This window comes from Triturus cristatus, chromosome 7, assembly GCF_964204655.1.
Source record: "Triturus cristatus chromosome 7, aTriCri1.1, whole genome shotgun sequence".
Lineage (NCBI taxonomy): Eukaryota > Metazoa > Chordata > Amphibia > Caudata > Salamandridae > Triturus > Triturus cristatus.
The window spans coordinates 866,233,168-866,253,372 of NC_140590.1; the positions used below are offsets into that span (position 1 = coordinate 866,233,168).

The 20,205-nt window shown below is 41.7% G+C and overlaps 2 protein-coding genes across 3 annotated transcripts in view; one reads left to right on the top strand and one right to left on the bottom strand.

Moving 5' to 3' along the window:
* TMCO6 (transmembrane and coiled-coil domains 6) overlaps positions 1-20,205 on the bottom strand; it is a 167,839-nt gene that overhangs the window by 113,836 nt on the left and 33,798 nt on the right. Inside the window, exons 4-7 of the mRNA XM_085617809.1 lie at positions 18,840-18,946; positions 13,773-13,956; positions 10,027-10,131; positions 3,050-3,135 (exon numbers count right to left, since the gene is read on the bottom strand). Coding sequence (XP_085473935.1) covers positions 3,050-3,135; positions 10,027-10,131; positions 13,773-13,956; positions 18,840-18,946 — 482 coding nt within the window. The remainder of the gene's footprint in view (positions 1-3,049; positions 3,136-10,026; positions 10,132-13,772; positions 13,957-18,839; positions 18,947-20,205) is intronic.
* Positions 17,589-20,205, top strand: part of CD14 (CD14 molecule) — a 144,624-nt gene continuing 142,007 nt past the window's right edge. The window contains exon 1 of one of the 2 annotated variants that reach the window (XM_085617811.1): positions 17,589-17,638. In XM_085617811.1, the coding sequence (XP_085473937.1) occupies positions 17,631-17,638 (8 nt within the window). In that variant the 5' untranslated portion in view covers positions 17,589-17,630. The remainder of the gene's footprint in view (positions 17,639-20,205) is intronic. The other variant, XM_085617810.1, reaches the window with a different exon arrangement.

Genomic DNA, 20,205 nt, shown 5'->3' on the forward strand with positions numbered 1-20,205 from the left:
ACTGATTGGATGGAACGGGAGATAAGTTCTGATATGAAAGGTACAATACATTTTGCCCCTTGTAATAAGATTTCGGGACGGGCTGGGTCCCTAGGTGAACCGGATTTAAATTCCTTATTACATCTGGCTCTGGCATTATGAATTCCTCTAGGGTTGCATCTTTGACTACTGTGGATGTAGTGTCTTTGGAGCTAGTGGCCTGGCGTGCTTCTCTAGGGAAAGTATCATAGATCTTTGTCACTGCAAAGAAGTCAGCAATTCTATTGTACGATTCCTCCGATGTGGAGGGGGGCTCTGTTAATCTATCTGCTGACTGTAGGTATTTTAATATGGCAAACATCTCTTTTGAGGAGTTTTTGGCCATTTCAATTTTCCTAGTGTAGAACTCACAATGAGATTACTTTATCAGAGCGTAGTATGCTTTTTGTTGTTGTTTATATTCTCCTTTAATGTTTGCACAGTAGTTCTTGCGCCACCTGCGTTCCAACTGTTTGCACTTTTGTTTGGCCTTCATTAAGTTGTCATTGAACCATAGAGCTGAGATGCTCCCCCTTCTTGTATTTTTGGTCGTCCAGGGCGCTATTTAATTCAGCGCTTCGGTTATCCATGATCCCACTTGTCTGTTGGCTAGGTTAATATCCTTGTCCAGCTCCGGATCATTTTTTTGTAGTGCCCGAGTGAACGAGTCAGGATTAAACTTCTCCCACTTCCTACGGGTTACTGACATTTTTAGGTAAGCTGACTCGTGGGTTTGTGTGTGGGATCGGAAACGTGATTATGTGGTGAACGGACCATGGGATTGGCCAAGATGCTCCCACTTCCATGTCCGTTATGTTAGTGAAAATAGGATCTAAAATGTGTCCAGCTTGATGTGTATGTGCGTTAACTTTTTGAACAAGGTTGAAGGTCTTTACACACAGTTTGTGCCTCTGGTCTAGTAGTTTCATCAAAGTGTATATTAAGGTCCCATAGAACGAGGAGTTTGCTGTGACGTATGGCTGTGTGTATGATTTTTTTTACGTAAGCTGGTTATGACTTGTGTTTCTGGCCCTGGAGGACGGTAAATCAGGAAACCAGCAATGGTATCGTTACCTGCTATTGAAAGCGTGAAAAAGATCCCCTCACATTTGTCAAGATCTGTTTCTTTAATGTCGCATTTTATCGTTGATTTATAGAGTATAGCAATCCCCCCCCCTTTGTCCAACCCAGTCCTGTTTTGCTATCCCGTAGCCTTCCGGTAGGGCATCTAGGATATCTGGGGTAGAGCGGTCATTGAGCCAGGTCTCAGTCAAAAACATGGCATCTGGTTTTTTTTCCTCCAGTACGTCGTGGATTTCAGGTTTATGTTTAGTTAGGGATCTACAGTTCAGCAGGAGGAAGGACAGTACTTCTCTCTGTTGAGTATTCATTATTGTTGCGGTGAAGTCCTTGCTGCAATTGCCGCAGGAGAGTTCCTCCTGGTCTCCGTGTAGATTGTGTTTACATGTCTCCATAATGGGTGGCATCAGTCTCTTTAGCTCATTCGCTGTGTATTTAACATCATGATGGGGTAACCCACAGCCAGGGGTCCTGGCCCCTGAGCGCGGACGCACGCAGAGGGGCTTGCCTTAGGCACGCCAGCGGCGTGCCCGCTGCACGCGTCTGCTGGCACATCAGAGTTAAGTAGGGTGTGCTCGGTGAAACTCCTCCGCCGCTCCACCCCCTCCTCTTAGAAAATCAGGTGTGGGTAATTGCACTCTGCTTTGCCACACCCTCCAAACAATCGGCACACAGCTGTACTGGACCAAGTCGGGAGAGCAGGTAAGAATGAGGCTTGTTTAAAAGCGATTAAAAGCGCTATGTGAGGCTTAGTTTAAAAGAAAATGAAATGGTTTAAAACAGGATTTTTTTTAAACCAGTTCACAGTAGTGAAAAACTCTTCCAGCTACATGTGGGATGTGACCAGCTCTCAGCTGCAGCCTATCGTTATCTGCTCTGTTATATTTAACTTACTGTTTCCATTCTTGACATTATTCTGGTTATTCCTGCATTATGGTACTGAAGATCTCTGCCATTTATGTACATCCCTGGTAGCCAGGGACAGCAAATGCTTATTGAGGCAGAATCTGTCTGACAGTAGCATTTGTGAGTACCTGGTGAAAATAACATACTGATGTTTGGGTACCAAAAACATGGTTACAAAAAATGAAAATCTCATATTTAGTTACAAAATAAATATTTGCTCGTGGAAATGACAAGCTTCTCTTTGGCACAATAGAGTTTACTCATCCAAAACGAAACGGCTGCATTTTATGGTGAAATGTCTGTTTCCAGAAACTGGCAAGCTGAGGTTTCAAATAAAAGGACTACATTTTGAAAGTATATTTAAAGTTGCTATTTGAGTGCTAATCCATGCAGAACTTGGAAGATTTACTTCTGCTTTTGGTTCCTTGGTAATACAGAGGCTATTCCGGCCACAGCTGCAATTTCATTACCTGTGTGGAGGCATTTGGCATCCATACTGATAAAGAGGTTGTGATATTATCAATACAGTTTGAACACTCAGAATGTACATAAAGTGCAATCTGTAAGCTACTTGACCATGTGATCTCTTTGTAACTGAGCAGTAGCACTGCTGTGAGGGGATGTAAGAGTTGACTAGCTCCATTGCCGGAAGCAGGAGATTGTGAGATTTCCTTAACATAGGATTTGCTTATCCTGCTTCTTCCATGTAGACCTTCAGTCATTTGCATAAAAGGAACTGGATGGAAAACCGAAGTGAAGATGCTATACACAGTAAAGCAATGGGCAATGTGACTTTGCGCAAACAGATTTACACAACTGACTGCAATACATAAAACTCTTGTTTTTGTCACCATTTTTAAAGTGTTCTTGGGGAGGATGACGCCCAACACTCTTGTGAAAGGTAAAGTTTGTCTGGCACAAACGTTTTGGAACCCTAGACAACTAGTAAAAAAAGTCAGTGTATTATAGCTCCAAAAAACGGACAAGATCGGGGAATACAGGATCAACCCTCTTCCTCCAACCCCATAAGTGATCGGTTTCTTACGGTACAATCTTCTCAGATGCTTCCTTGGCCTGGAGAAGCTGCGACAAGGCATAGCCCACAGCTTCTAACACTGCCCCATCAGGAGACTGCAAGACAGGCAACTGCTGATTAGTACTTTAAAGTGACAGAATTCAAACTGTTCTTAATGATGTGAATGAAGATTAAACAATAAATGAGAACTCAATCAACCATTTCAAACACTGGATTACTACGACATTTGTGCCATTTGCGTAGCTTCATTACAAGAGATGTATTTTTTCAAAACACCTCCCAACATCAAATCTTTTTCAAATTTCCTAGTACGGGGACAAGAGGAACTTACGAAGACCACATTATTTTTTAATGTGGAAGTAATGACATCCAAATCCACCCCAACTCCCAAAATGAAACAACACAACTTAACACCACATCAACACACTAGGTAACTACAACACAATATACTACTGCCACCACAATATCATAACATGACAGCACAGCTCCACATGAAGACAAATGCAAAAACACAACACAGCAAAATCACTCAACAAACCACGCCACCAAACTAGCATCCATCAACCTCTGCCATTTATCCACCATCTTCACCGGCTATTAACTTCAATGAAGGTATTAAACTCCTTTACACTATATACTGTGTAGGTGCCATTACTTAAATATATATATATTTGTGGTTTCATATTTGCAATATGGACTGCACACTTCTGGTAATTAATGTACTTTTATGGACCACTTGGGAGGTCACATTGATCTAGGCCAAAGTACAGTGACATTTTTTGCCGCAGACTTGGATGACCTCAGCAGCTTCAGGCCAGTCTCCAACCTTCGTTTCCCGGAAAAAAATTATTGAGAAATGTGTCCTCTTCAAACTCAACCAACACATTGACACTAGCAATCTCCATGACTCACACCAATCGGGTTTTAAGAAAAATCAACAAATCCCTGCACAAACACATCAGAAAGATTGCTTTTCTTACACCTGAGTTTTTAAAACAATGTTTATGGTTTTAAATGAATAAATAATTTAGCTGCACATTTAAATGACTTTAAACAACATCGGCGCAACAATGTTAACTACAGAGTAACTCAAGCCCCACTCCAGACCATTAGTGATAATTGTTATTTATCAAATCATTCTGTAGAGATCCTGATTTTTACTTGAGATCGGAGTGGAATTAGGTGCACCTATGACGGTTTAACTCATCCCTGGGCTTTAGTAAAAACATTTTAAAAGAATATCACATTCTTCCCACCTTCAGCCTCACGCACATAAACTGTATGGCTTGCTCTGATAACTTGTATCAGAGAAAAACCTGTAGGGCTTCATTGCCAACTAAATGTGTGAATCTAAACTAGTGTTTTAATGTGTATTTTCGTAGTAACAGCTAGAGAATGTGGCCTGTTGGTAGTCTCGAAGTGTCAAACAGGCCCAGGGTCATTCCCTTAACATTACAAATATTCTGATATTGGTATGCCTGACGTTTTTGTAAATTAGGGGTCAAGTGTGCACAGAGAAGGGTGTCAAATTCTAAATGCAAGCCTGTAAAGCAGATTCCTACACTCAGATTTTGAATGAACCTGCGACATGAGACGAAGAAGCAGCATGAGCTGAAGAACAACAAGCATTTAGCTGTGTCTGGAAGTGAAACGTAATAAGTGGACCCAGCTTTTACATTAAAAATGCTCACTGTATCTGTGCCTTGCAAAAGGTAAGCAGATCTGCAAAGTGCTTATATTCGAAATGTATGATCTGCACACATTTAAAAAGGGCAACACAAGCTTAAATGCTACAGTGAACGTTTACGGAACGGATGCTTGCTAAAATGTAGTTTACGGACACTTGTTTTTGTTAGTCACTAAGCAGAAAACGTATTCTCATGACGTACAAAAAGCAGAAGATTTTTATTACACAGGTTGCATATGTGACATTTTATATTTAGTCACAGCTTCATAATTTAGGATAATGAGTTGTCCTGGCAGCTCAATACTTTTAATGATGTCATAAACACTTCTGCCATGTAATGGTGGCCCAAAACATTTGCATGCCCAATAATGGGCCTCACAAATAAAGGATAACCTGTCACATAAGGAATTCACAGGGGACCCATCGCATATTGACATTCTGCTGTGATTATGAAGTACCGAGGAATTGGTACATCTTGCAACCACGACTAATGTCCAAAGAACCAGTCTCCATGGAAAAAAAATCGTAACTTAGTTTAAAAAAAGAAGTTTATTGCAAAGGATTCAAACTGTGATTTAATGCCAGTATTTTCCCAAAAACCTTTTCTTTTAAAACCATTTACTGGTAGGCATTGCTTTGTTTTAGTGCTAAAAATTAATACACTACTGCCAATGATTTCGGTTTTCTTTTTTGAGAATCACAGCCAGTTCATCGGTGTATTTTTTTTTCTTTCTAAAGACTGACTTTGGGCAACGGGCAGAACAGCTTCATACAAAATGATTGACTTCCCAAAGCTCAACTACCTCATGGAAAATACCCCCAGGTGTTTTACAGAAAAATAGCCACTTTGCACCACACTTTGCCTTTGGATGGTAAACTAAGTTATCTTTGAGGACACAGGAAAGGAGTGGTGCTGGATGTGCACAAGTAGAACCGTACAAATCAGCAGCGCTGAGTGAATGGCTTTTCTATGCATTGCACTGGTGGTTGCTCCCAAACCATGGGAGAAAGGGGCTAAATCAAAAGGTCTATATGGAGGTCGAATACCTACAAAGCTGTCTGTACCCATGAAGGGTGCAATACAAGCATGGCACATAGCCACATCCTGGCTGAGTTGGAAAGTAATTGTCACTACACGGATATGCCTTTGGGCAGCAAGATCTTGGAGAAGGATGTCATAGTGATCTCAAACGTTGAGGAGGCTTAGATTTCGTAGGCGATAAGATCATTTGATTATCCGAGTACTGAATTTGCATTCAACAAAGTCCCATAACTGAAAGCTACAGCGTGGCAATACGTGCAAACTGCATGATATTCAACACATTTCACCCGAGGAAAACAGAAAATTAAATGAACCACTGGCCATCAAAGCGACATAAAGAATCTACAGAATGTTGATTAGGGAAACCCCTGAAACCCTGAGTTTGAAGAGTTGTTGGGAAAGAGATCTTGGATGGTAGCAGATTGCGAGATGGCCAAGGGGTGCCCAGAACAGGTCTCTATTAGATCTGGATTTAGACTGATCCAAATTTTAATTCTACATAGTGCATATTATACACATGTTCAAATGCTGAAGGTTGGAGGAGTGTTGAGTGTTTGAAAGGCTGAAATGGGGTGGGCACTTTCTATTCATAGTAGCTGAGAACGACCCATAGCACAAGAGTGCTAGATGAAGGTTTAGAGATCGCTCGTCAACAATTACTAAATCCCAAAGACAGTTTGACACTAAAATATTTGCATTGTGCATCGAGGGCAAGGGGTTCCTTCCCTTCAAAATAGGAGAACTAGCAGGATTGGCTTTTGCTAGGTCAGATATTGCACAACGATGGGGTGGCCAAAGGTCACTGAATTTTGACAGCTGCGGCTGTCCCAGGCAATTTACGAAAGTGTGTGGGAGTCAATGGAGTGAACATCATGAACTCAATTGATGTTCAAGATTATGTGCATCATTGGCATACCTCTGCGCTGAATGTTCTAAGGATGATGGTGAGTTGTGATTACATGACAGGTGTGGGACACTACGGTGATTTGTGGCGGATCCTGAACTTTTATCTGTTTTTTTCCATAACAATAATGTTGTATTAGTCTTGCCCTTCATGTACCACGTGCAACTTTCTCTGAGGAAAGCCCAGCAGATTGTGTCAGGCTACAAACTGCAAGTTTGGGATTCGTTTTGGTTTAATGGGCTTTGGATTGTAGTGACTGTGGGAGTTCTGCAATGCAAATCAAATGTGAAGTCTTTCACTCCCTTAGTTTAAAAAAACGATTTCCTACACTAGGATCCCTGTTAATCCCAGGACCACAGGGTGATCCGCGAATGGTTTCTTAAGGGTGGCGTTAATTAAACGCTAGGTGTCGAGCAAGCCAAAAATGAGCACAAAAAGAAATCTCAGACTGTTTCTGTCTTTGTACTTAGGCATCCACATGTCCGCCTAAAATCAAATCTGGTCCGAAATTAAAATCACCTTCGATTACATTTCTGCAATCAAATATTGATAATTAGTAAAACAATGAGATATCCAAATTCAAGTTAGGTAAATATTCCACAAATGTAAGACTATATTATTACATTTGAATGAGACCAATAAAAGTGACTTCATTTTCATCACTAACTTTCATGACCCGTGCTTTTTAATTTCCGTTTAATTAATACACAAATGCCCCTAGACCTAAAACTGCAAACATTTTTGCATTCTCGGGAAGTTGTAAAGAGAAGTGTGTGGATTCACACAATATGCTGGAGCTCCATGTTGAGAAACCCTGAGAGGCCTAATGCAGGTCACTACCCCTTGGATCGCCCAAACTGCCTGCTCTATATGTTGCTAGAAGGTCTGGTGTATTCTACAATATATCACTGCTAGAAGCACAGATCTACTGTGGACAAAACTCTGTAAGCATGCCACTTAAATGTTGTACTTTATAGTTCGCCTTGACCTAACTCTATAACTTCTACTTGGTCACTCCTTTATGGCTCTAGCATGCACTCTAGGTATGAGTACTGTCCTCGATTGATTTAATCTACTTCACTTAACAAACTGGCACATATCGAGTGTGCAGGACTTTGACAAATCATTATGGGCCATATGTAGGTAGGCTGTGTTTTGCGATTCTCTAATTGCAATTTTTAGGGAATCGCAATTAGAGAATAGCAAAACGCTATGTAGGTAGGATTAGCAATTTTGTTTGCGAATCCCACCTATTCCTTATTTGCGATTCTCTAATTGAGAATCGCAAATAAGGAATACCTTACCATTCATTCCTATGGGCTAAAAGGCCCATAGGAATGAATAGGAAGACATTTTCAATTTGCGATTCTCAATTAGAGAATCGCAAATTGAGAATGCAATTTCAAGGGTGCAAGGGTGTCAACATGACACCCTTTTGCACCCCTGTAATGAGCATGGGTGCACATGTGGCGCACATACATGCCCTAAGGGCATGTATGTGTGCCACATGGCACTTTGAATAATGCAAAAAACTGCATTATTGAAAGAAATCGCAAATTACCATCAACCTGAAGTTGGTGGTAATTTGCGATTCCTTAAGCCAAAATAGCACAACTTGGGTGCTTTCTACATTGCATTTAAGGAATCGCTATTTGGGATTCCTTAAATGCATTTGTAAAATAAGGAATCGCAAATTTTGCGATTCCTTATTTTGCATGCAGATTTGCCTTCCTACATCCCACTTAGCAAAATTGCGATCGCAAACGCCGAAATTCGGCGAATTTCGGCGTTTGCGATCGCAATTTTGCTTTCTACATATGGCCCTATATTCCTAAATACTGTGTTGGCCAAGAAACAACTATTTATTCAAATTGAGAACAGCAAGTGTTGGATACATAAAAGCCCTTTTACCTACTTGTTTGGTCGAACCATTCAGCCTCATACTGAGAACGGATTGTGATGGACATACAAAGAACAACCCACAAAATTAGCAAAACTGTCACATTCATAAAAGCCCACAACAGTATCAAAAAAGGATAGTACAGTATATCAGACCACAGGAGGGTTTGGACTCGCATGTTCTTGAAGCGAGGAGAAGCCTATCACAGAGAAGTGTCAGCTAGAGGCACATGCTTAGGTTTTGCACTACTAAGATTGCCTATCTGTATATGGGATGAACCCTCTTCCCCTGTCTTGGACTTGCCCTTGTTGCAGGGTAAATCCTAAACATTTAGCTTCTTTCCTCCTATTGTTTCTGAACTGTTTTTGTTGGCTTTAGGACTCTGGGCACTTTACCACTGCTGATCAGTGCTAAATTGCATATGTGTAAATTCTAATTCTGAATGGTTCTCCATGATTGGCATATTTGATTTACTGGTAAGTCCCTAGTAAAGTGTCCTGTGTGTGCCCAGGGTCTGTAAATCAAATGCTACTGGTGGGTCTGCAGTATTGATTGTGCCACCTATGCAAGTAGTCCACTGCAGTGTCTGTGTGCACAGTTTTTAACTACCATGTCAACTTGGCAAGTGCACCCACTTGCCAGGCTGCAACCTTTCCTTTGCTTACATGTAAGTCACTCCTAAGGTAGGCCTTTGGTATCCGCATGGGCAGGGTGCTGTGTATGTTAAAGGTGGGACATGCACTGGTATGTTTTACATGTCCTGATAGTGGAATACTGTGTATTTCGTTTTTCACTATTGCAAGAACTAGCTCTACCATAGGCTATCATTGAAGCTGCCTTGTAACATTTTACAAGTGTAATTTTCAATTGGTAAAAGATAGAGATTTGGAGTTTGCTCTTTCTGAACTCAGAATTTAATAAAACACCTTTTTACTAAAGGTGGCTTTGCAGAACTGTCGCATTGCCTCCCCCAAAGGACTCTGGAATGATGTAATGCTGCGTTTTCTGGCACTTACCACCTCTGCGGCTGTTTTGCCTTGTGGATTTTGATGCATTTGAGGTACTTTGTGTAAAAATCATGCATCCATAGAGTTCTATGGACAAAATTGCTTGAAACCTTTTAAAAGTCATATTTTAAGGTATGTATCTTGAATTTTCGTTGTTTTGGTCTTGTTTGGTTTAGATAAAGATACTTTATTCTTTTAAACTGGTGTGTTTTCCATTTGTGGTGTTTTCACTGTTACTGTGTGTGTTATGTACAGATACTTTACACATTGCCTCTGAGATAAGCCTGCCTGTTTGTGCCAAGCTACCCAGGGGTGAACAGGGGTTATCTAGGTGTGGAACTCTTATCATGACTAGAAGGAAGGGTCCCTACTAGGACAGGGTGCAAACCACTGCCAACTAGAGACCCCCATTTCTAACTCCCTGGAAGAATGATGCAGTAACTTACCTGGATAGAGAGCAAAAGCGCAGGAAGTACTCCTTGTGCTAGAAGCGTCCGCCTCACACCTTCACTCATTATTGCCAGGTTACCCAACGTGTACAAGCACAGCTCCTGAGAACATCAAAAGCATATGCAAGGATTGATACAGCTCGTAAACATTCCAACAGCTGAACCATTTTTCATGCACAATAGGCTTCATTATCTAAAACGTCCAGCCAGCGCAAAGAGTAGAATACAGTTTATGTTAAGTTTTCATACTTAGCATAATTTCTGCCATTAGCATAAACAACAGACAACATATAACTGCTTACACAGTACTTTTAAAAAGTGTGGAATTTATCTTTTGGTTTTTACATAGTGCCCCCATTCACAGGCTACTTCAGAGCAACCTCAATCATTCCAATGCCATTAATTAGTGCCAGTGAGCTGTAAAAGAACATCTCTTCTGAAACCTGCACTTTGGAAATGATCTGTAGTATCTCACAGGGTGCCAGTAATTTTGTTTAGCATTCTTCAGTGGTGAGTAATGTGTATTTAAAAAAATTGTTTTTTCCTGTGCAACGTCTGCAATTGATGATAAAAACGTGTAACTAGTCACTGAGAGAATGGTTCACTTAGCTAATGCCACCTTGATAATGAAAGTGCTCCACTTCTCCAAAGCAAGGGAAGTTTTTTACTCATGATTGCTGAAGCATTGAATTTGGAGCGTTCACCCAATAGGAAGAGTTGTACACAGTATCACTTATTATGATCCAAGTGGGGTTTTCGTAGTCATCTCTGATGCCTTTTTTCTGTTAAATCTGGATTTACAGTGGACTAGAGTATTTGTGCTTCTGAGTATACAATAGTATAAAGTCAATCACAGCCAGGTGACAGCATCACCACCAGTACTAAAACACCTACAGCACCCTACAAACCTTGGTCGAGGAACTACAGCATGGCAACAGGTCGTAATTAGGTAAGGCACAAGAAACTGAGGCCCATTTCTCAAACCATCTCACAGCCCCACTCCTTGCCGGCACAGTCCGCTATTATGAGATTTAATCTCCAGAAAGCACAGGTATAAATTATATCGATGTCCACCTCCTTTGACCAATGCCCACTTTTAACTTAATGATGTTCATAAATAAGGACTTCCTGTCTTTGACTGACAGTGGCATATTTAAAGTAGCCTTGCATTTCAGTGATACTCAAAGTACGGCCCGGGGCCGCATGCAGCTCTCTTGACCTTTACATGCTGCCCCCTGGTGAACAGCAGCAAGAGCTGCTGAGCACTAATATTCAGGAAAAAATTTCAAATAAATGAGAAAGCATTTATTAACTTGCAAATAAATGCTTGCCCGTTTATTTAAACATTTTTTAGACCTCCTCACGCAGTCTCTGACCCCCCCAAAACCTCTACCACCACCATGTTGGTTGGCATCAGTGGGGCCCTCGGTCACACCACAGACCGTACTTTGTGGCCCCTGGGCAAATGTTTGTGAGTACCCATGCCTTAGATAATGGTCTGATGCTGAGATTTAAGTAATCTTGATGGTGAAAAAAGTCTGATATTCTCATTGAAATGTGTTATCCATAGATTCGACGTGTTTCTTGATTCTAAAACGTAATCCTTCAATAACGGGCTTCAGGGTCTCGGTGTAATGTGTAGGTGCTCATGAAGAATGCAAATTTAGTACTGCTTATTATAGCGGGGATTTCCCCATATGGTTTATCGGTCAGTATTTTGAAATTGTCATCATTTAAGAAACACTGCTGAGCAACAATGAAGTTCTTGTTATTCTACACATATGTCACTCGATGTAAAACCAATAAACCCTTTGTCGTCAGAGAGATTAAAAGAGAAGAGAGTTGTTGAAGCCTGCAAGTTATTAAGACCTTTTTCAACACAGTACGGATAAACACCAGTTATGCATTCTTGTCTTTGAGAATAAATTGGTAATATTCTTGAAGCATGACCAGATCTAAAGGCCGTGTGCTGCCACAACGAGTCAAAGAAGATCCAAACAGGGAACTGATTAACCGAGTATGCAACAACTGCAATTGCCTTTAGGTGGAGAGTTCAATTTGTGAAGAATACATCCGGCTAAGTTATCCATCTAAAGAAAACGCACTTTTAGACATATTGCCTCTTAATTGGCATGAGTTAAGGCATTTCTACACCAGATTTTAAAAAGTTAGTGTTTTGTTTGGCAACTTCATTCGCTACTTTGTAAATAATGTCTCCTGTCCTGGACTGAGGGCGTGATCCTAGGTACCTTAAGGCCTGGGATCACTATTCAGCTGGAGAGAGGAAAAGAGGCATGGGACATGCGCCAAGCAAGTACCTTACTTGCACAGGAAGGTTCAAACGGATAGGCATAAAAAAAACATCATGCAACTTCTGTGAACATAAAAACTTGCAATACATCTGAGACACGATCACTTAACAAGGCACACTGTTCCAATCTGCTACCATTATTGGGTCCGCCTTGTGTAGACCCTAAACAAGCATTTTCAATGCAATAAGTCTCACATTTGAGAGCTTTTCAGCTGTTGGCATTGTAAATTACATTGCCTTTTAGTTACGTGTTTTAAAAGCAACACATATATAAAAGGCATTGTTATTTTTAATGTCAAGAGCTCAAACTCTCGCAAATGCGAGAGCACTTTAATGCTGGCCATGCCCCTTTTTTAGACGCTGCTCGCATATTCAGGTTACAGTGAGCAGCGCCTAAACAAAGGGGGGCGGCCAGCATTAAAGTGAAAGAGCGTACGGTGCTCTCACCAAAAAGGATCCCAAAAAAATGCAAAAGCTTCTGTAGCGTGGCCGCGCTGGTAATTAAATAAATGAGTGCTGCTGATAAAGTGAAAGCGGACCGCGCGTATATTAAATAACCGCGGCCGCTATAGTTTAAGCGGACCGTGCTGCAATTTGAATTAAAGTATTACGATAAAAAGAAAAGCGGGCGGTTGCTGCGATGTCATGAGTGGAATGGGGTAGAGCATTAAAGAAAATAGTGCTCACCGACTTATAAAGCAATCCATGCCACAACACCAGTAAAAGATCCAGTCGTTATAGGAGCTAACAAATGCAGGCAAGACAGTACCAAGGAGGGACTAACAAGCCTAATAACGACTCAGAAGCCAGCGTTTACGAAGGACAATGACACAAGCCAATTAGAAATATGGGCGGAGAGTGGGCGGGGCTTCAAAGCCATACTCCACTACTGCATGCCTCGCAGCAGCGCATGCGCCTCCCAGGCTCGACCTAAAAAGTGCCAAATTATGTTTAAAAAAGTGATCTAGCACAAGAGCTATCTCTTCAACTGGCAAATGTTGGAAAACAAGCAGCAGGGAGTGGCTTTTAAAACGTCTTCTCTGGTCTGTATGCATGCATTCTGTAACCACACACTTTGAGTACAGCAAACTGTGCACCGCCTCCTAGGTGGCACACAATTCATAAACACAGCTAATGCATTCTCTTGCTTCTGTGAAATGGCAAAAAAGGAAATTTACATGGCACTACAATCCGTTTAACATTGCGTGTTTAAATGTGAGCCTTCACAATACATATTACCGAAAAGACAACACAAGCATCTGCGGCCCGTATATGCAAGCAGGAATCCAAAAGTAGGTGCAAACGGCTGCTACAATTTATGGGCACTCAAGTAATCCTGTTGCTGTACATTAGCAGTAGGTATCTGTGTGAACATGCATTATAAATATCACATAAAGCTGAATCATTGTGAAAAACAATAAGCAAATATTACTGTGAGTGCTACGCTGTGTCCTGAAAGGTAGGTCAGGAGATAGGAAGTTGCTGGTATACACGCCTCAGAGACAGAGGGGTCATCAGACTGAGAAAGTTCATGTAAACACCGAGCTGCTTCCAACCGGATGTCAGCCATGTTGCCGGTGAACAGACCAACAAGAGCTCGCATGCTTCTGGGGATCCTGCAAAGAGGAAACAAAGGCTGTTGACCATGGAGAAGAGGCATCTTAACGCATCAATGCCAAAACCTCCCAAGTCCCTGAATCAACTCTTACTGTATAATTTACAGAAAATGAAAATTCAAAACTCGCCAATGTATGCATGTTGTTTTAAGACACCGGAATCAGGCATGTGTCCCTATTTCTCTGTTTCTGGAGCGGAAAACAGAAGCCGGCAATGCACGTTTGGTGAAGTGAGTGCATTCGAGATTCAAAATAAGCTGCTCAGTAAAACAAATTATTTTAAAACCAGGAGTGCACCATAAAGCAGTTACCAATGTGAATTTTAAACATAAACTAGAAACAAAGTAAAGAATGAAAGATTTGTAAAAAAAAGAACATCAGTTGCTAAAATAATAGTCTGTCATATATCTGTTATCTGAAATCTAAAAGCTGTTTAACATTGGGTGTCACTGCCTAAATCACTAACGCTAAGCTCCAAAATAGGCACAGAAAACTGTCAAAAAAGGACAGAGAAAGCAGCCATTTACATATAAGGCTCAGACATTGCTGCCAAGGTTTCAGATTGCTATGTGTAACATTTTCATAATTTTGGTGTAATTATTGAGTGACATTTCAACGACTATGACTGACACACGTTCTCGTGAGCAAAATCAAGCAATGAAGTCTAGTCCCCCTACCAGAATACAAATTTGAAATATCACCCAAAGCCATTACACAGTCCGGATGTCATCTGACACTCAGCGTAACCATCCTCTGCCACAGATCACCTAGTGATTAGTATCGCTGCCTGGTCACGCGACACAGTGCTGCCAAATTTAACACATCTCTGACACACTGACAGTGAACTGTCACACTGTGGTTGCTGGTCTACAACTTACTTGTGACAGCTTCACACTACTTGATGCCTTAGTTGGACCCCAGGCTCGGTCGGGATGGCAATATAAAAAATTCTCTGCCGGCGGCAGCCATAATTATAGTAGATTACAGCCACAGTCACTGCGCGGCTACCAGGCTGGTCCGGGGCGAGCAGCAACAGTGCTGAGAGCCGAGCACCACCATGATTGCAGGACACGCCGGTGCAGCACACACAAACTTCCTGCAGCAGTCAGGATATGACGTCCCTCCCGCAGCACAACGTCTGACTCAGCCGCTCTGCGCTGCTGTGTGGGAATCTAACTATGAAATAGATATATTGTTTCAGAGCAGTCAAAGCCTGCCAGCAACCCACTGTATAGCTTAGCTCGGAGCGACCGAACCCTGCAGGGAGCAACGTGGGCAAGCCACGATAGAGCCGCGACGCGCTGCCAGCTACCACACAGCGCTCCAGACACTAGATATATAATGCAGAATGCATCAGATATGCAGGACTATGCATTTCAGTGCAGTGACGCAGAGCACCACACTCAAATGTGTTGGCATAACGCCTGATGCATGGTACTTGGCAAGACTGCTCAGAGATATCAGATATCCCAGCCGTAGAAGAGACACTAGAAGACCGCAAACCCTCCCTGACGGGTAACATAATACTTTATGAAGCTAAAGTGAGTAATTGGCTCGCTGAGGCCACAAATAAGACAGTCCCTATTACACACCAGAACAGTAAGACTCCTACAAACCTCCCCATAGTTTGCCACTGAAAGGGAGACGGAAAGGAAAGGCTCTAAAAAAAAAATTGGAGCGACTCTGGAGGAAACAATATTAGAAGTCAGACAAGTGCCAATGTAAACCAGCACTGAGCAAGTATCATATTTAACTTAAAAAGTGCACCCCGACTAATATGCCATCACAATTGGGAAAGCAAAGGAAATATTTAAAATTGTTTCTAACTTTACAGACCACCATTGGAAACTAACGCCTCCATGTGCTCACACTTAAGCATCTTTTTCAAGGATAAAATAATAATAAAAAAAAAAATCAGGATAACCTTACCTCAACACACGACACGGTTCCTACAGACAACCTGAGCCCCTCTATTCCAACGGCTCAGGATAAACTATTAGCATTTCTCCCCCAACAATTAAAAAAGTGGAAGTGGCCTTTGCCAATTGCAAATCAGGCTCCCCCCTGGACCCTTTCCTGCACCATATCATGAGGAAGCTAGAAACCACGCTGAGCCCCATCTATCATGAGCTTTTCACCACCTCCTTGGATACAGGAACGCCATCCCTCTAGTGAAAAAGCCTAACGCAAACCCAGAAACACCTTACAGCGAGAGATTGTCACGAGGGAAGACGGTCATTTATGATGGAAAGACAGAGGGATTAGAAAGATGAAACAACAGCGCCAGTAAGCACATTAATAAGGAGGGATAAGGCGTAGGAGAGGGGGTGATAACATTTAGGTAGAGGGGTAATGGAGGAGAGTGAAGGATAGAAAGGAGAGGAATGGGTTTGAATAAGTGCGCGCGTTAAGGGGAGCACGAGGTGGATTTATTAGGGGACAATTTGCAATGAGCATGTGTGAATCACAGCAATAAGGATAATGGGAGAGTGTTTCAATCAGTGTGAGATTTTATGTATTGTATTATTTTTTAAGTCTGATATTTCATGGGTGTTATCATCTGGAGGAGTTAAAACTGTTTGTTTCTCATGTTTCAGCATCCCCTGACGAAGAGCCCTCCGGGCTCGAAATGCATTGGGACATTATAAGGTGTGCTCATTTCATATGAAGGTCAATTTGTACGTACTGTTGTACGAAGCCTAGAACGGCATACAGCAAGTATTGGAAGTGTTAAATAAAATATACAGATTGAACCTAACTGTCTCCGTTGTGGTGAAGAACAGGATGAAATTATTAGTAAAGGTTGATAAACGAACATGTTGATTACGAAGAGTACTATGGAATACCAGGATGAACATTATACATTGGAGGGAGTTGTTCCCGCTCACAGCAGTTCATCAGTAATATGAGCGCAAATGTATGGCTCAGTCAAGTTCACTTAATAGAATTTGCGGTTTATGGGCGATCCGCATACTGGTTGCACTCACGTTTCAGTTAAATTTGCAAGTCGGTGTCACTTTAAGGGAAGGAGTGCATCCTCATCATTAATGTTTCTTCTACTTAGAATTATCGCCCTAAGGAGGTTCTGCACCCCTGTGAAGAAATATACATACAAAAATTGGGAGAACACAATAAGACTACGTTTATCACCGCGGAGACAGCGCAATTATGGAGCATTTAACAATCTTCTGGACATTTAATTTGGACAGTTTACATTTATTCCAAGGGCATTTGGGAGTGCCCTTTATTGTTGTTTCACTTGTATTGTTTTTCATGTATTATTTTTACATAAGCATGGTTTAGCACCAAGACAGTCAAGTAGTTTGATAATTATGATTTAAATGTGACACAAAGTACCGTAGGTATTTATTAAGGTTATGAAATTGTCATTGATGTTTTTTTGGCATTTAATTTGGCTGGGAGTTAAGTAAACACGGACAGGGATATTTTGATATTACTGTGGGTAGGGAAATGCGTTGTGGGAATTAGAGTTTTTGAGACAGAGTTTTTGGGAGCAATCTCGTGATTACTGGGTGTGTAGCAAGGGCGATGGTGTCACGTGGGTAGCTAATTAGTACGTCTGGCAGGTATTTAAGTTAAAGTGAATCAAGAGCATTCGAACTTATTCTGCGCGAACACGAGGAAGTACGAGGACAGAGTTTTTATGAGGAGAGATGCCAAAGTAAGTGAGATTGATGTGGGTGGCTGCACGAAAGTAGTGAAGGGTTTTACGTGGGAGAACGGGTACTAATGTTGCAGATGAAGCGGGAGATTGTCACGAGGGAAGACGGTCATTTATGATGGAAAGACAGAGGGATTAGAAAGATGAAACAACAGCGCCAGTAAGCACATTAATAAGGAGGGATAAGGCGTAGGAGAGGGGGTGATAACATTTAGGTAGAGGGGTAATGGAGGAGAGTGAAGGATAGAAAGGAGAGGAATGGGTTTGAATAAGTGCGCGCGTTAAGGGGAGCACGAGGTGGATTTATTAGGGGACAATTTGCAATGAGCATGTGTGAATCACAGCAATAAGGATAATGGGAGAGTGTTTCAATCAGTGTGAGAATTTATGTATTGTATTATTTTTTTAAGTCTGATATTTCACGGGTGTTATCATCTGGATGAGTTAAAACTGTTAATTTCTCATGTTTCAGCATCCCCTGACGAAGAGCCCTCCGGGCTCGAAATGCATTGGGACATTATAAGGTGTGCTCATTTCATATGAAGGTTAATTTGTACGTACTGTTGTACGAAGCCTAGAACGGCATACAGCAAGTATTGGAAGTGTTAAATAAAATATACAGATTGAACCTAATTGTCTCCGTTGTGGTGAAGAACAGGATGAAATTATTAGTAAAGGTTGATAAACGAACATGTTGATTACGAAGAGTACTATGGAATACCAGGATGAACATTATACATTGGAGGGAGTTGTTCCCGCTCACAGCAGTGCATTAGTAATATGAGCGCAAATGTATGGCTCAGTCAAGTTCACTTAATAGAATTTGCGGTTTATGGGCGATCCGTATACTGGTTGCACGCACGTTTCAGATAAATTTGCAAGTCGGTGTCGCTTTAAGGGAAGGAGTGCATCCTCATCATTAATGTTTCTGACACAAAAGCATTTCGTAAGCAACTGAAAACCTACCCGTTCAAAGACTAGTCAATGACGCGCACAGATATGTGCTTCTTGCCTAGTGCCGGGACACTCACGGAGTAGCTGTGCGCTTTATACATTTCCCATTCATTCATCAAACGCCAGATTTCGTTGTGCGATATTTAAGGAAAAGAAAAAGTATAAGAGTCCTGCATCTTAGGGATGTGGAAGCCAGTTTAGTTAGCATGGTTGTCGTTTCAGAGGCATCATACAAATGAACTCTTACCTTACGAAGTTCTGCTGTCCTTCTCTGAACTGTAGACACTTTCGAAGGAGAGTCAAGGACTTCATTCGCTCTTGCCCATGCTGGACATACTTGAGAAGCTGGTCAACCTTAAAGAAAACCAATGAATGCGAAGAGTCAGATGTAATAATGGTTTTTGGAGTCTCAAACTCTACTATGAGCTTAACTGCAGGCTTTGCAAATGCAAAATCTGAAATTGCAATGTACTATTGAAGCTTTGTGAGTGGCAACTGGCTTTGTGACTCACAATATTCATATTACTAGCTCTTGAAAATTGTAAGCAAATGGGAGCGGCCAAAGCCTACCATCTTACTAGTCACAAGTATGTGTTCAATGTATTGGGACTGCTTCAGGCACCTTGTAAACCACGCACCAGTTAGATAGCCATTTGTAAAGTTGAATACAATCCATGAGGTACAGGTCTCACTATGTGAATGTAAATTGTGGGCATTTGGGGGCTGTGGCGGCAGACAGCAATCCATGGGAACTCTAAAAGTGCTCTCCATTGTCCCTTCACATAGTCACATTTTATTACAGTATCCCCTTTGGTCCAAAACAGGGACTGCAATGATAGAATTTCATGAATACAGGGACAGAAGACTACTGCTCATCCTCGCAGGGGTCCATTCCTACATTTGCAGCCATTCGCAAGGATCCGCAGAGAGAGTCATGCCTCTTCAAGACTGGTGAGGCAGGGTTCTGGCAATCTTTGCAAATATAATTTTTATGCTGTACTGGACCCAACACAAAATTAAAAAAGATTGAGTCTCATCGCACTGTCTGGACGTAGATTTACTTATTTATAGGTCGAGCCTAGCACAGCGCGCATGCACTGCCCAATGGGAGACTTCTTGTAAGCACTCCCTAGAGCTTTTCCCCGTGTTTCTTTTTTCACGCCCACGCATTTGATTGGCCATTGCGTAAGGCTTTCACAAAAGAAAGCACGCAAATGGCCAAAGGCGTGGGTATGTCTCGCCTTATCTTTAAATGTTCCCTCCCATTGCCTATGTGTCTCGGGAGCGAGCGCAGTGATTAGCGGCATGCAGTGGGCCAGCTGCACGGCAGGCTGCATTCCAGTATCAGGTTACTTGTACTAATTTCCCCAGCACGGGCGCTATGACTTTCGCGACCGTGCTTGTTTCTTGTTTTGTTGGGCTTCTGTCTGTTTCAGATTGGTCTTCTTTTCGTCCTTTGTAGTGTTGGTGAAGATTTTATTTGTTTTATGTTGCTAGAGGTTTTGTGGCACATTAAAGGCTTCGAGAATCTCCTTGCTTCTAATTTTGTTTTATGTTGGAAAGTGAGTGCTGTTGGCAAAGTTACACCAACTTTGTTTTTCATCATTGGGGAG